The sequence below is a fragment of the Daldinia vernicosa genome, assembly GCF_022497035.1.
Source record: "Daldinia vernicosa strain CBS 139.73 unplaced genomic scaffold F5Y00scaffold_25, whole genome shotgun sequence".
Lineage (NCBI taxonomy): Eukaryota > Fungi > Ascomycota > Sordariomycetes > Xylariales > Hypoxylaceae > Daldinia > Daldinia vernicosa.
The window spans coordinates 234,195-249,063 of NW_025953941.1; the positions used below are offsets into that span (position 1 = coordinate 234,195).

General features: G+C 48.4%; 6 protein-coding genes across 6 annotated transcripts; 4 read left to right on the top strand and 2 right to left on the bottom strand.

Moving 5' to 3' along the window:
- Positions 1-188: 188 nt before the first annotated feature.
- Positions 189-1,978, top strand: F5Y00DRAFT_262380 (uncharacterized protein; the record flags this gene model as incomplete). The annotated part of the gene is made up of 4 exons (XM_048011374.1): positions 189-669; positions 731-955; positions 1,011-1,708; positions 1,823-1,978. The coding sequence occupies 4 exons, from the start codon at positions 189-191 to the stop codon at positions 1,976-1,978; spliced, it is 1,560 nt and encodes a 519-aa protein (XP_047864522.1).
- Positions 1,979-2,321: 343 nt separating this feature from the next.
- Positions 2,322-3,512, top strand: F5Y00DRAFT_237855 (uncharacterized protein). Its single transcript, XM_048007887.1, has 2 exons — positions 2,322-2,674; positions 2,730-3,512. Exons 1-2 carry the CDS (start codon positions 2,659-2,661, stop codon positions 3,443-3,445), a joined length of 732 nt encoding a protein of 243 aa, XP_047864523.1. The 5' UTR covers positions 2,322-2,658; the 3' UTR covers positions 3,446-3,512.
- Positions 3,513-4,784: 1,272 nt separating this feature from the next.
- F5Y00DRAFT_237856 (uncharacterized protein) lies at positions 4,785-6,881 on the top strand. The gene is made up of 2 exons (XM_048007888.1): positions 4,785-5,778; positions 5,887-6,881. Exons 1-2 carry the CDS (start codon positions 5,307-5,309, stop codon positions 6,618-6,620), a joined length of 1,206 nt encoding a protein of 401 aa, XP_047864524.1. The 5' UTR covers positions 4,785-5,306; the 3' UTR covers positions 6,621-6,881.
- A 564-nt stretch (positions 6,882-7,445) lies between these two features.
- Positions 7,446-9,069, bottom strand: F5Y00DRAFT_270081 (uncharacterized protein; the record flags this gene model as incomplete). The annotated part of the gene is made up of 3 exons (XM_048012557.1): positions 7,446-8,364; positions 8,549-8,711; positions 8,793-9,069. 3 exons carry the CDS (start codon positions 9,067-9,069, stop codon positions 7,446-7,448), a joined length of 1,359 nt encoding a protein of 452 aa, XP_047864525.1.
- Positions 9,070-11,056: 1,987 nt separating this feature from the next.
- On the bottom strand, positions 11,057-13,254 carry F5Y00DRAFT_237857 (histone acetylation protein-domain-containing protein). Its single transcript, XM_048007889.1, has one exon. The coding sequence runs from the start codon at positions 13,067-13,069 to the stop codon at positions 11,285-11,287; it is 1,785 nt and encodes a 594-aa protein (XP_047864526.1). The 5' UTR covers positions 13,070-13,254; the 3' UTR covers positions 11,057-11,284.
- Positions 13,255-13,391: 137 nt separating this feature from the next.
- Positions 13,392-14,538, top strand: F5Y00DRAFT_83226 (RNase III domain-containing protein). The gene is made up of 3 exons (XM_048014216.1): positions 13,392-13,875; positions 13,940-14,175; positions 14,230-14,538. The coding sequence occupies exons 1-3, from the start codon at positions 13,488-13,490 to the stop codon at positions 14,371-14,373; spliced, it is 768 nt and encodes a 255-aa protein (XP_047864527.1). The 5' UTR covers positions 13,392-13,487; the 3' UTR covers positions 14,374-14,538.
- The last annotated feature ends 331 nt before the right edge of the window (positions 14,539-14,869 follow it).

The following is a 14,869-nucleotide window of genomic DNA, read 5'->3' on the forward strand; positions in this document are numbered from 1 at the left end:
TACATGATCTCTAGTACTTCCACCAATAGTAATAGAAGGGAGCAAACGACATAGACCTACCTCGTATGGAATAAACGCCAGGCTCGCGCCAAAACTAGACGTGCGCTATCACTACAACTCAAGAGGCCGTTCGTCTCAGTCATCCACTAGGCCTAGGTTAGCGAGTGCCATTATACGGAGTGCAGATGATGGGATTCAAGATCCTCGCTTTCCTGGCGGCCGTGGCCGTGGCACTCGATCCGCCGGCAAGAGTGCAATCAAACACGAGCGACATAGCCACTCAGGACTTCAACCAGAAGGTCAACCACACGGTCGACGCGAGCTCCGCAACGTTCAGACAGCGGTATCAGCTCGTAACGGAACACTTCGAGCCCGGCGGACCGATCCTTTTCGTACAGAGCGCCGAGTCCGGGATGCCGCCTATCAACTCGAGCGACTTTATAGATTACGCACCGAAACTCGGTGCCCTCGTCGCGATGCTCGAGCACCGCTTCTTTGGCGATTTCCGCCACGGCAGCTATCCGCCTCATTACAACCCGTTGAACGTTTCAAACGAGACATTCAGCTCGCTGACACTGGATAACGTCCTTCAAGATGGAGTCAATTTCGTCAATTGGATAAAAAAGACGGTCTCAGGCGCTTCAAGTAGTAAAGTGATTTATGGTGGTTGTAAGTGAACGACTAACTCGCTGTGCTGAGAGCTGGATAGAGGCTAATGATATTTGCGTAGCTTCGTACGGAGGTTTCCTTGCCGTATCGGCACGAATTCGCTATCCGGAAACATTTTACGGAGCCATTGCGTCTTCGCCCGCTTTGAATTCGTTCGGCCCATTGAGTTCGAACCAGTATAAATTCGAATCAGCAAAGTGGGCGAGCCAGGTCTATAACAACGCTTCGAAAGACGCATCCTCCAAGATACAAATGGCGATGCTGACTTTCAAGAAGTGTATTGCAGGTGAGAGACTTTGCGTTATGACTCGTCTCGTGGTCTGTAGACTAACAAGAGGAAGACAATACCTGCGATGCGACTATCCCCGATCTCAACATATGCAAGAACTCCATCTCGCTAGGCCACGAGAGGCTGTACAACGCGTCGCTCTATACTTACCTAGCCATCTCCAAGTTCAACTACCCGTGGGTCGAAAAATTCCCAACGGCAAACCCGTTCTCGGAATTAATCAAGAACACGCTCGAAGCCAAGACCGTAGGCGAAATCCTCCGCCTCCCGCTCCTAGCAACCTCATGGACGACCAACGCGTCGGCCTGCATCGACAGCTTCAACGTCAACATCTCCAAAGCCAGCCAGGGCAACATGATGAGCAGCGAGCCGGCCTGGGGCGCCGTCACGTGCGGCTACTACCCGATCAACGACCGGTCGATCCCCGCGGACAACATGCTGCCCGAGGCCTTCGCGCGGGGCACGGTGGACATATGCACTCACCCGGCGTGGCAGGGCGTCGACTACAGGCGCGAGAACGAGTACTTCCTGCAGAAATACGCCCTAACGAACGACATCCTCGACGCGACGGAACGGCTGCTCATCGTGCAGGGGGGCTACGACGGCACGGCGGCGATCGGGTCGCCGCCGCTCACGGTGACGGATCTGTATAATCATTCGAGGGTTATACTTGTGGACGGCACGGCGCATGCTGAGGATGCGGTGTCGGAGGCGGTGGAGCCGCGGGGGACGAAGCCGCAGATGGACGAGGTATGTTTTGGGTTGTTTTTTTGATTAACTACCTACCTACCTGCCTACCTGCCTAACCTATTTATATTAAATGCTGAAGCGGGTGCTGACTTGAGCGTGTTTGTTGTTATGCAGATCCGGGAGATTAAGCTTGCGCATCTTAAAGAGTGGCTTGGCCAGGGTAATCAGACGGATTCCGGATCTGCGACGTTGGCCCCGGCGAGTGGTACAACGTTGTTTTCTGCGTTATTGTTACTGTTTGCTTTTTGGGGGGGTGTTATGAATGAATGAATAATGAGTGTGAGTTGGGCGTAGGTTGAGTGGGTTAGGAGTCAGTTGTTAAAAGCCTGGGAAATATGATGATGGTAGAGGTAAAATATATCTAAGAGGTAATTTATAATATTTATGTCAAGTTAGACTTTATTTGTACCTACCTATACATATATTTTCTGTTGTTTGTTGACTCTTCGGCTTCAAAACTTCATACATGAGCTTGGGAGATGAAGTTCGGAGTGATACTCTAAAAAAGGGGCTGCCGAATTGACAGGTACCTAACCTCTTGACCTACGCGCGTATGTTGTGCCACGTGAGACGTGTCATATAAAGACGTCATGAATGTCCCGCAAGGCCGCAAGGCCGCAAGGGACTCATCATATCTTATCTTAACTCAACTTGTATAAATTGACTTGTCAGCCGGATTCCGTGTGGTTTCATTTTCATTAATTGGTAGCTTCCATACCCTTCTCTCACCGCTGGTGCGGATACTGTGCCGGCGAAGCTGAGCTGCGTTACGACTTTTAGCCAGTGTTTGCATATACTTCTTGTGCGCCGTGTTTTGAACCTGATTAACACCGGCTTACGGACTTATAACTGAATCACCATTGGAGGAGAATAATCCTGCATTTCCGAAAGGCGTCTTGCGTCTTGCGTCTTTTTGATACAAGACATATAAATTACACCCACAGTACAGTATGGCCGGTTCGCATGGTATGTGATTGCATTTTACTTTCTCTTAACCGACCGCTAAATCTGTTCATTAAAGGAGATATGGCTTCGGTGGCTTCGGATTTGGTGGCGTCGCAATCTCAGTCCTCGCCGGTCGAGTTTACTCTCTTCCCCTCGTTGCCGGTCGAGCTGCGCTTCAAGATCTGGAACGAGGCTTTTTGCCCTCGCGTAGTAGAGATACATTTGCAGGGGGACGCCGACAGCGACTTGACACATGCGATATGGGTGTCGAATAGCGATAATCCAGCTGTCATGTCCGCCTGCTCCGAGTCCCGCACCCTGGCGCTCAAGCACTTCACAGTTCTCTTACCCTTTTTCAAGTCGGATCCCGATACGTCTGTTCCTCGGTACCTATATTTTTCTCCAACTTCCGACCTGCTCGCGTTCATAGGCGAGCCCAATCATATGCGGTTATTAGATATCTTCCGAACCATCCAGCAGCAAGATCCGGCCCACAGGGGGCTACAGCGCGTAGGAATGAGCATTAGCTCTTTGGCATGCAACTTTGATGGCGCGGCCCTGAAGATCTGGAAGGGAGCCTCCCTTGCCGACCTGAAGGACCTAGTGATTATTTATGATAAACAGAAGCCGCCTGCTAGCTTTTGGCGTGGCGAAGTTGGGTTAAAACCAGCCAAAGGCATGAATGGGTTTACTCGCATGTTTGAGGGACAAATGCGGAAACTTCTCAATTTTGATCACGTCCACCTTATGAATTTGACCTTTAGTGCTGGGCTGGCGCTTCATTGTGGTTAAAGATGAGTGTCATGAAGTCTATAACTGTCCAATTTAGTCACAACAACCGAATCATATTTCACCAGTTGATACAGTGATACTTCATATCTAAGTTGCTCTAAAGTAACTGTCAAGGTATTGTAACTCAAGTACCTGATAATTTACAAATGGCTACCTGGCACTTGGATATAAACGCCAATAAGCCAGCATTCAATCACATACGACCATAGGATCTGGAGAACTCGGGATCCCGTCCGCTCTCCCATCGATAAACCGGATACCGCCGGACCAGTAGTTGGGTCGGTGACGACCAGCGAATCCCCGGTGTTGTATGTTTTATTCTTTTTTTTCTTGGCGTTATTTACATAGCTTCGTCCTAGCCGAGTCTACTTAAGTGAGAATCTTAGGAGCATAAGGAGCTCCGCCAGCTCGAATCTGCAGTAGATCTGGGTCTCTATGAGGCTTTGGGGAAATATGATAAGTGCCTCTACTTACGCACATATAGGACGCTTTTAACTTTCATCGTCGGATGATTAGCAATATCTTAGGAATATCTCCAATGGGTTACCCATTCTACCGTTCCGATGGATCGTGATGTGATAACTCATAGTAGATTTGAGCGCCCGCTTATATTATGTACGCGTGAGAGATCTCTACTACCTTGGATAGGACGGACTCGGATGGATGACCCGTGTGCGCATAGACTACGGATTTACATATTAGACTCGAGATAAAGTAATTGCGACGATCCGGGGAAGTGGTACTAGATTAAGATGCATAGGCTTAGCTAGGCTGAATTATCATGCTGACAAGGTAAGACAGGGGAGGAGATGATCATCGGAGGCTCTGAAGGTCTAGCATGTCTAGCATGTCTAAGAGTCTAAGACAAAGATAAATCTCGCAGGTTTCAAAGCCATGTGGCAGAAGTACATACATACCTCCTTTTAAAGGTACGTACCTACCTCATAGATACCTCACATACATATGTATACTAGGTACGTATAAGTCCATGTGTGTATTATGCACACTTATACAATACAACCCCACACTCCCGCAATCGCTCACGCTAAGCACGCTTCTGTATCCAATGGGGTTGAGTCCCTGTTCCTCATTGGTCCGTATTGCCCCAAACGGTATCCCGCCGGGTCTCTATGTACATGTACTGTGGTGGTTGCAACGCTTCTGCTTCTCTTGCTTGTCATCTTATTGTCGTACAAAGAATACGTACTCCAATGATGGGGAGGAAAAAAAAAATATCCAGCCTCCCCCACGATGGGGAACGGGGGAAGCTCCATCAATTTTCTTTTCCCCCTTGTTTTTATAAAACTTCGCCATCTTACCAACTATGTGACCTCATTACTTTAAAGTCCGTAATGTTTGCCCATCTTTCTTTCTGACGGTCTTAGATTCGGAGCAATTCGTTCCATGTTGGCTGGTTGAAGCTTATCAGCTATACTTATTCAGTAGTGTAGTATCTACCTGGGTAGGTAACTAACAAAACTATTCCGGGAGTCTTGCTAGAAGTGGATTCGAACCATCAATGCCTCGATTCGACTTAGCTACTGATTATTAGGTAGCGTCGAACAACATCGTCGCCCCCACACCGTCACGAATAAAGGTTAGACTGCGGCTTATAATTCCCGCCCACACCATTTTCCCCTAAAGCCAAGCAGTCAGGTTCGGCGGTGAAGGGAGCTACTCCGACCTGACGATCCTACATACTCAACCTGGAGGGATACACAAGACATACAAGGCCCTACCTGAACATTAGGGTAGTAAAGCCACCACATAGTTATACCTTATTCCCTTTCCTATTCCTTAGCCCAATTCCCCCTCCATCGTTCCTGTTGTCGAATATTCACCCCTAGAAAGTATCGACAACATGGCGGAACCGACAAACACCCCAATGCCAACGGCACCGCCAACCCCACGCTCCACCTCCCCCGCACTCGGCGCCACACGCTCTAGCAACACACTCAGTCCCCCCAAACATATCGGGATACCAACGGTAACATCCTTGTCCGTTCTGGGCGGTCCGACGGGGAGCAAGCCCGTCGTGCTGCACATCGGGGATCCCGTCAAGTATAACCCGGAGACTTACACGGAATTCGCGGCTCAGTTTGAGGTCGTGCGCCCGTCCGTCGATGAACGTCAAAGGCCCGCCTTCATCCAGGCCCTGCGCGAGAAGCGCTGGGGGGACTTCTCTGCCATCTTCCGCCCCTTTTGGGGTACAGGTGGTGAGATGGGTAACTGGGATGCAGAACTCATCTCTCTACTTCCCGATAGCGTCAGAGTCTTCGCCAGTGCCGGCACTGGCTTCGACTGGGCTGATACGCAGTTGTTGGGTGAGAAAGGTATGTAATAACGCTAAAAATATATTTTATGTTGCCATCTTAGTTCCCCATCCGCACAAGCTTACGATCGGTATAAAAGGGGGTAGGGTTCACGCTAATAATTCGCAGGTATCGTATACTGCAACGGTGGCCTTGCCGCCGCCGAGGCTGTATCCGACTTCGCCCTCGCCATGATCATTTCGACGTTCCGCGTACTGCCGTACTGCATCTCGTCGGCAGCAACAGCCGACAACTTCCAGACATGTCACGCGAGCGCCACAGCGCAATCGCACAATCTGCGTGGCCGTGTCCTAGGTCTCGTAGGGCTTGGGAATATCGGCCAACAGATTGCGCTTAAGTGCAGCGCCGCTTTTGGTATGGATATCGTATATTACGATGTCGAGCGCAAGCCGCCCACAGTCGAAACTCGGTTGCGCGCGCGCTATGCGAACAGCCTCGAGCAGCTTGTGCGTCAATCGGACTGTGTTGTGCTATGTGCACCTGGTGGCGCAGGTCAGATTATTAACTCGGAGAGCCTTAGGTGGTTCCGGCCTGGTGCGCGCCTTGTTAACGTCGCGCGAGGATCTCTCGTCGATGATGAGGCGGTGGCCGATGCGTTAGAGCAAGGATGGCTCAGCAGCGCGGCACTCGACGTGCACGCCACCGAGCCCAATGTTCATCCTAAGCTGCTGGCACTTGCGGGAACTAAAGCTCTCCTGACTTGCCATAACGCTGGTGGTACTGTCGAAACCCATATCGGCTTCGAGGAGCTTGCTATGCGCAACATCATGGCTGTGCTAGCGGGCGGACAGGCTATCACACCAGTCAACACACAGTGGTTGAGTGGTAAAGCCGCGTCATGAAAGGAGGCGACTGGATATGTAACCGGTTTACATCGGCCAAATAGACAAACTTTACGTTACTAACGAGCAAGACGGCGTTGAATGGCTTGAAGATATACGTTTCTTGATTTTTCTATTTTTCTTTCAGCGAGTCAGCAAACAAGCGAGCAAGACGAACGATAATCTAACAAAATAACATGGGTTTACTCGGCGGGGATCAAATACCCATAGATGGAATGGAATGGAGCATCTGTAGATAGGGATTTGGGGTTTAGGGGGGCCGGGGACGGGGGAGGGGGTAAAAACGGGGAGGTGGTGTTGTCTGCGTGAGGCGAACGATATATTCCACTTGCTTTTACCTGTATGAAGCTTTCACCACATGAAGTATATATCAAGTATATACGATATAAAGTACATGCCAACCCTGTATTCTGATGGATTATGTAGTAACGGGAATAGGGGCTACGTTTAATGGGCTATAGTCAGAAGGTTGTGTTAGGAGGCTACGAGCTGCATATCACGTATATCAGGAGTATAGGGGATAGTCGCCAGTCCATCTCTGCATGATACGTATAAGATAGGTTGTTGTCATTGAGTATATGCCTATATAGACACATGCTTGAGACCTATGTACGAGACTTTGATCTTGCGACCCTTGACGGCCTACGTGTCTAAACCACGCTGGCAAAGAAGTTCTCGACTAAACATTAAATCCTGGCCCCAAATACTCGACTAAGTCCATCCGTTACTCCATTCTCCTGCTCATATCAAACGCAACGCAACGCAACGCAACAAAACAAACGAACCAGAAGCAAGAAGCTTCATTGGAGACCGCATGCCTGTGACCTACTTAAGGTCATTCGTCGCCTCAGTCGGCCCCTCCGTGCCCATGGAGCTGGTTGTAGGCTCCCTGTTGACCCAAAGGACGGCGTCTTCCTGGTTCTGCACGAGGGCATGAACACGGCCCTCTGTAACCGCCTGCATGTCAGCCGCGCTTAGGCGGGTCTGGACGGTAGGGTACAGAGAGTAACGGGGCGGAGGTGTGTTGTATCCTTGAACAGGAGAACTCTCGGGACGCACGCGGACATGCATCTGGTGCCACTCGTATCGTGGCGGGCCTGAGACTCCGCTGGGAGATCGATCGTAAGCTGACAAATAGCGGGCATGTGGAGACGGCGTATGCGGAGACTCGGGATCTACGCGCGTGTACACGGGAGCAGAGGCTCGGTTGGCGCTGCGCGGCGGGATGGCCGGGGTGGCTGGGGTGGCCGAGTCCTGAGAGTACACGGACGACGAAGCATCAGGCTGGGGCTGACCGGCGGGAGTGTTGGGCTCAGGCACAAAGGCAGACATGGCGAGACCACGGATTCGAGGTGTACGAGGTGGCTGGAAGGCATTGTCGAGACGGTTCTGAACGTTGTTGTGGTCTTCCTTGGCTTTCTTGAGATAAGAGTGGCATTTTAATAGCATGTAGCCGATGAGGATGAGACAAAGGATACTACCGAAGACGATGCCAATAATAGCGCCAACGCTGATACCGCTGGTGTCGGATGACGGTATCTCGCTGCCGGGGTAGACGCCGGAACTCAACGGCTCAATATTGGTAGGGGTCTGGACAGCGGATGCGCTGAGAGAAGCATCCACAACAAACTGCGGAACGTCTAGCATAGTTATGGTCGTTGTGACGTTAGAGCACCGGTACATAGAACGCGTAGGGCGGTTAGTCCAGAGATAAGTTGCGCAAGAGCCGTAGCGGCTGTCCATACTACAGCGGGATAAGTGTCAGTGTGTGTCCATGCGCCATGTTATTGAAGCAAGTAGAGACTATAACTGTAACTAGTGCTCGTGGAAAGGAAATGTGTTTCTCATAACAGGATTAAGGATGAGAGGAGGGTAGTAAATGGTAAGAAGGGTAGCGTAAGTTGACGAGAAAGGAAAAGATAACTTACCAACATCCAATTTCTTGACCCTGGCCCTCACAAGAGCCTCTTTGGTACGCAGAGAAATCCAGGCATGTCTTATAGAACGGCGAAAGGGTTCCGGATGCACAAGCGACAACGTTCTCAGAGTTCGTAGTACAAGTGGAACTTTCTCCACAAGTGAAGGGGTCAGCTGGGTATAAGTGTAAGTACTACTATACCAATCCACAAGCGTCGAGTTTCATCATCATCAAGTATGGGTAATAACACTTACAAGAAGGGCCCGAAACCCAACCACAGGTCTTGCTGTTTAACCACGTATTCTCCCGTTTGAGGAGAACATCCAAGATCTGCTCCTCTTGGGGTCGAGGGCTTCCAGGAGCAGTAGTTGGCTTAGGGGACCAACCCGCGCGAACAGCGGCACGACCAGCGATACCAGTCTCGCGGGGGAACCACGAGACGTCGGTGTCGTCGGTAGACCACTCGGCGCCCACGAAGCTACCGATGAAGCAGCACACGACCGCAAGGATCAGCGCGATAGAATAACGCATGGCGAAGGATAGGAATCGGACTTAATGAATGTGATTGTGATACAGCCTCTAATTGTTCCTTCGAACGAAAGAACGCAAAACGAGGGACAGGGAATAAGGTTTTGTTGCTTTGTAGGGGAGTGAAGATAAAATAGAGTGGATGTCTGACAAGGACTTCCTAGGATCTAGGGTTGAGTCTTTTATGTGAGGGTGTGGGTGGGTGGTTGGGTGGGAAAATAAAAGTAGGAAAGTCAAGACGGAAGTTTGCAGAAAGGATCTTGTGGGATGTGACTCAAAATGCACAAGGGACCTAGAAGGAAAGAACACGCGGTTGGTTGGTGGTCTAAGTGGCAGAAAGATAAACTAAAGTGAGAGCAAATAAGGCGAGTGCAAGAGCTTAGGGTGACTATACCTAGGTACTTGGCCACTGCTAGGCTGCGTCCACGACGACGAGGTTGACGACTGTTGACAGTGAGCACAGGTATGGTAACACACACTTCGACAGTGCCCTGGTATTATGCTTAAGGGAGTAGAGGGAGATGGGTTGAGACTTGAGGCTATGCGAGTAGGGGGTTTACGTATAAAGCCCAGTTGAGCACATACCAGAGACACAACAAGGCCCAGCTATATCATATAGAAGAGACGATGTCCATCTTGACTTTATTATGAAGCTTAACTATTAGGTTGACTTATCTTCAACAGAGGATGGACAAGGGAGTTGACGGCTATACTCTTTCGCCGTGATATGCGTCTAAGAGACCACACTCATAAATAGAAGATCTTTATTAGATATAAATAAAAGAGCCACAAGGCGAAGATATACGAGCTACTAGATAGACTGTAGTCTAACATACGGACTCGTAATGTTCAATTCGTTTTTTATATTTTCGATGGGAGTCTGCCATAGTTATGGGGAGTGTCACTCGACCGTCTTGACCGCGGTATGGTGATACGAGATACCCGAATACAATAAGACCATGCTGTGCAACTGTTTCATCCGAAGTCATCATTTTCTATCGTTCAACTGACATGAGTGATAGATAGATAGCCCACCAGAAAGTTGCTGTTCTCGGGTACTCTTTCCCACCACCTTTGTTAATTAAATTGAGAAGCAAGACTGTTTTTGTATCCGTAATTCACATTTGCGGTCTGATGTCTTGAGGCACATGTTAAGCTTATAACTGATCAGTCACTATTTAGAGACTAGACTGGTGAAAGGGACATGTCATAATATATGAAATTGTTAGTTAGAGGTAACCTAATTTAAAAGCGATAAGCTTACAAATAAACTGCTGAAGTGGAAAATTCATACCAATAAAGAATTAACACGCCTGAAATATTAGCAAAAGGTAAAGATCAGAACTACCCGATATCTATACGTCTCATTACCTACAGCCTTGAGAAACTTAGAAAAAAAAGTACGAAGTTGGGGATTCCCGTCCCACACCTTAAAACGGAAGCCGGTGACACCGGTCCACCAATCGGAGCTCCGTATGCACGGCACTCGGCCCTTGCCGGACCCATCGGGAGGGTAGCCAATGAGCGGCCGAGAATTGAGTTTATGTACCTACAGATGAAGCTAATTTCGAGGTGGGAGAAGTACATCGGTACCTTGCACCATACGCCTGGGAGAATCATGTTGTGATTGATATTATTTTTTCTGCCCGCAGCAGTGATGCATGTTGCCGGCTTTATGGGGACATTTAATGAGGTTTTTCTTTTTTGGAACTTTGTAAATCTACGTGTAGGTGTGTACTTACCTTGCAGGGGGAATCGCATGTACAAATGTACCTAATCTAGTACTGTTGTAATTGATGAAGACAGAAGTCTGAAGCACACAATGCTTCTGGTACTTAAAATCCAAAATAATGGGTGGTAATGGTGCAAGTTACATAAAGTAAGGCTTAATAAGATCTAACATTATCACTGATTATCATTTAGACATCGTAATTAATTGTTGGAGATTAAAGCATGGTAACTAAGACTCGATTAAGCTTGTTATATCTTGGGTATTTGAAAACACTGATATTAACCTTTCCCAAATAGATTATCCTATAGGAGAAAAAAAGGTTATATGAACCATATTCCTTGAAACACATCCCGCTGAAGCCCTGACTACTCCTAAACCTCGTATATAAGTTATGCGCTTCCAATACTGGTAACGCCTCGCGACCAAAGCTACCCCGTTCAAACCTACGCCAATATAATACAAGACTGCTTAAAAATAAAATAAAACTCAAGATGCCTTTGGCTTCTTCCGAATCAGCCCCGCTCCAAGAACGTTGGCCTTAGGTTCTGACTCAGCCTCTGGACAACCCTGGTCTACATTGACGGACGCATCGGTCGCACTGGTATCAAGTTTTGCCTTCTTCCGAATGAGGCCACCGCCGAGCGTATTCACTGCTGGGGAAGATGACGTAGTCTCGTTTGTAATCTCGCCAGCTGAGCGCTTCCGTACCATCCCAGACAAATTGTTTACCGTCCCACTTGTACCGGATGACGCCGTAGAATCGATATTTGCTCTCTTGCCGATAATGTTCAATGCCCAATTCTCGCCCATGTTGACTTCCTTAGTCCATCGCGCTGTGCTTGCGATTGCATGTTCTAGAGTCTTGAACTCGAGATGAAGTAGCACCTCGATAGCTCTCTTATAACTATTGTCACTTAGGACAACTTGGCCTCTTCCATTCTCCGGCCATAAATAATATGGCGTCTCAATTTCTTTTGGGAATTGGGCCCGTTGGTGCGTTTTGATTTGAGGCTTTCGAGGGATGATTGGGCCACTTAAGATTTTCTTTGCCTTGCCCTTCCGTCGGAGCTTTCTGGTTCTCGCGGTATTCAACTTGGAGGACGAAGCACTTTGAGTAGCAACAGAAGTATTACCCCGTCGAGCCGGGCGGGGCGAGGCAGGAAGCGTCATGTCGTTAGCTGGAGCGCTGAACGAGTCATTCGGCGTGGGAATGGTTGCTGCGGACTTGACAGTTGACGAGCTGGACTTTGAATTGGCTTGGGATTCGAAGACAACCCACATAAATCCAGTTAATCTACCGCTAGAGCACTCTTGTCGAAATGCCATCATCTCCCAGAACTGATCCAATGTCTTTGGCGTCTTCCAGCCGTTCAATAGCTTGGCCTTTTCAGCTATCGACTCCTCTAGTTCTTGAACAAAACGGGCCTTAGGATCGTCTGGAAACGTTGGGATGAGAGACCTGGGATGAACGTTGGAGCCGAAGTTGCTTGGATCATTTGCATACGGTGATATCTTCTCAAGGGGGTGGTTTAATGTCCAGTTTGATGTTGCTAAACTAGTCCGGGGCAAAAAGGCACGGGTCTCATAATTGTCTAGTCCGGGAATAACCAAGTATCCATGTATAGCATCCCATGGCGCCCTCACGTCTTGATAGTCGGTACCTTCAAGCAGCGAATTGAGCACACGACACCACCACTTCACTAAGCCTCTATCATCTAGCACGTGCTTGCCACTGTTTTCCACGCTTCCTGGAAAAAGATACTGTGATTGTGCTCGGGCGAATAGATTTACGACTAGTTGTTTTCTTTGTCGTCTTCGATTGGCGACTAAGAAGGCAAGAAAGCACGTTGTAACTTCTCGAATTGGAGATGGTGTCCCTTTAGGGAGATTCAAGAGGTTTAAGTATCCAGTGGAATCTGCCTTGGAGACGAAGATAATGGTAGAGAAAGATGTTGTATATATGTAAATCTCTAGTCCTAGAACCAAAACTTGTTTATCAAGATGCGCCCCCTCTTTCCCGGCTCCAATCGAGATAGCCAAGAAATGCTTTTCGCAGTACGTCTTTAACGGTTTACTCGGCCGCCTGTCTGTGGGATCGTTAGAAGGATTTCGGGCGGGTGGATGGCAGAGAGGCTCGGTTATCGTGGGAGGCGTCGAAAGATGGTATGCCGTGAACTTGCGATCTTTAGGCAAGACTTTGGCAAGCTCTGCGACTAAAGGGTGAGGATCGACGACGCGATCGCTGTCGCGGTTTTGCGCCGGGCTGGTCATTATGAAAGAGAGCAAGAAAATGAAAGGAAAAATGAAATGAATATTAAAAGCCTTATATGGCACCTAGAGTTTGAGAGCCCATAATGCTGGGTTCGATGAGAAGAATGGCTTGGGCAACGAAGACGCGTTTAAGAAGACAAGGCGTGTAAGTGGAATGGAAGGGATCAAATGCAAGGGACGTAGAAGTTGTACCAATTATAGGACACTGACGAAATGACCGATTAGCTGATAAGCTTGATAAGAAGCATCCGATAAGCTAGAGGCTGATATCTATAGCTGCTGATTGGATAAATCTTTCTAGCGTGGCGTCCCACCCGAAAAAGTTCCGCGGTAGTTTGAACCTTCGTCAATTGCGAAATTCAATTTAAACGCTTACAACTTTTTTGATAATGCGATGAGAAGGGCAAATTCATAGCCAATGGCCTCTACTACCTCCCGATCTACTACGAGGCTTGCTCGTCAAGCTGTTCGGACTTGCTCGAACAAGTCCGTAACTCCCTCCTACCGCCCCGCCGCATCCTTCTCGACCTCGACAGCCCGCTTGACACAAGATGTAGAGCAACGCCCACGATGGTCTTATACACCAGAACGGATGAAGGCGCCCTTCTCGCCTCATATAACAAAGGACCCTTCTAGGTCGCATTGGGAAGTTAATAAGAGCCCCGAGAAGTTGGATGATGCCTTAAAGAGATTCCTGGGTCCCGATGGAGAGCGCATGCTGCCCGACGAGCTCAAGTGGCTAGCGGTAACCCATAAGAGCTTTGACCAAGGACGAAGAGGTTTCAACGATCGCCTAGCATTTCTGGGTATGTTTCCTAGGTGGATATATATATACCTACGTATATCTAGCATATTAACATAAGACCCCAGGCCGCCAAATATGTGTATTCGAGTGCACACAATCCATTATCAACTCCCCTTCTAGCTATAAAGGGACCGAAGACGATCCTTTTGCGGACCGACGAGAACCATTTGAAGATCCCGCTCTTCGTGGGATCGACAACCTCTTCGAAACACAACCGAGCGACGTGTTCGACTTAAAAAAGCTAGCCAAGTTAGCTATAGACACTGGGTTAACAGAAGTAGTGAGGTGGAAACCCCGAATGGTAAGCTACATCCTCCGGGGGGCTATATTCTAAGTACTGACGCAATGCTTTTAGCCGGAAAATATTAAAGGATCCGGATTCGACCCGATTATGGCCGGTGCCATATATGCCATCGTTGGTGCCATCGCGTTGCAGCGGGGAGGCAAGATCGCCAGCCAGGTCGTGAGAAAGAGGATAATGAACAAGCTCCGGCCATGAACAAACCTAGGAATGTAAAACCAATGTACGAATACCAAGTACAATGTACAAAGAAATAAAATATCACCCTCAATGCATAAGTTGGTGATATCTAAAGTTGAACTTATTCGACTCTTATTTTTAAGCCCCTTCGACGTTCTTATGCCATGGCCTCGAGTAATTGCTAGACAGGTAAATCAAAGTATTCTTATTGCATTATTTATCTTAACTCGTGTCTCTTGTCTAGTATTTGAGTACCTACGATTCTTGAATAACCTATATCCCTCGCCTGTATATAATGATGACTTCCACTAAATAGGAGGTCGTTATAAGCTTCCACTATCATCATAATGCTGGATATTTTTATAAACAGTTAGGTATCAAACCAAATTTGTGGCCCAAAAACGTGTTACTGGGGAAAACTCTACGAATAAAGGGGTTAATCATAGATATTATAAAAAAATGTGGTAACTCGAGACAGTGTTTCCTGCGAATATACGGTACCTACACACCCAAT

Bases quoted from the DNA above. Each gene is read 5' to 3' on its own strand.
- F5Y00DRAFT_237856 (XM_048007888.1), top strand. From the start codon at position 5,307: ATGGCGGAACCGACAAACACCCCAATGCCAACGGCACCGCCAACCCCA. The intron at 5,779-5,886 runs GTATGTAATAAC...AATAATTCGCAG, and splicing joins GCAGTTGTTGGGTGAGAAAG to GTATCGTATACTGCAACGGT.
- F5Y00DRAFT_237857 (XM_048007889.1), bottom strand. From the start codon at position 13,069: ATGACCAGCCCGGCGCAAAACCGCGACAGCGATCGCGTCGTCGATCCT.
- F5Y00DRAFT_83226 (XM_048014216.1), top strand. From the start codon at position 13,488: ATGGCCTCTACTACCTCCCGATCTACTACGAGGCTTGCTCGTCAAGCT. The intron at 13,876-13,939 runs GTATGTTTCCTA...ATAAGACCCCAG, and splicing joins CGATCGCCTAGCATTTCTGG to GCCGCCAAATATGTGTATTC. The intron at 14,176-14,229 runs GTAAGCTACATC...CAATGCTTTTAG, and splicing joins TGAGGTGGAAACCCCGAATG to CCGGAAAATATTAAAGGATC.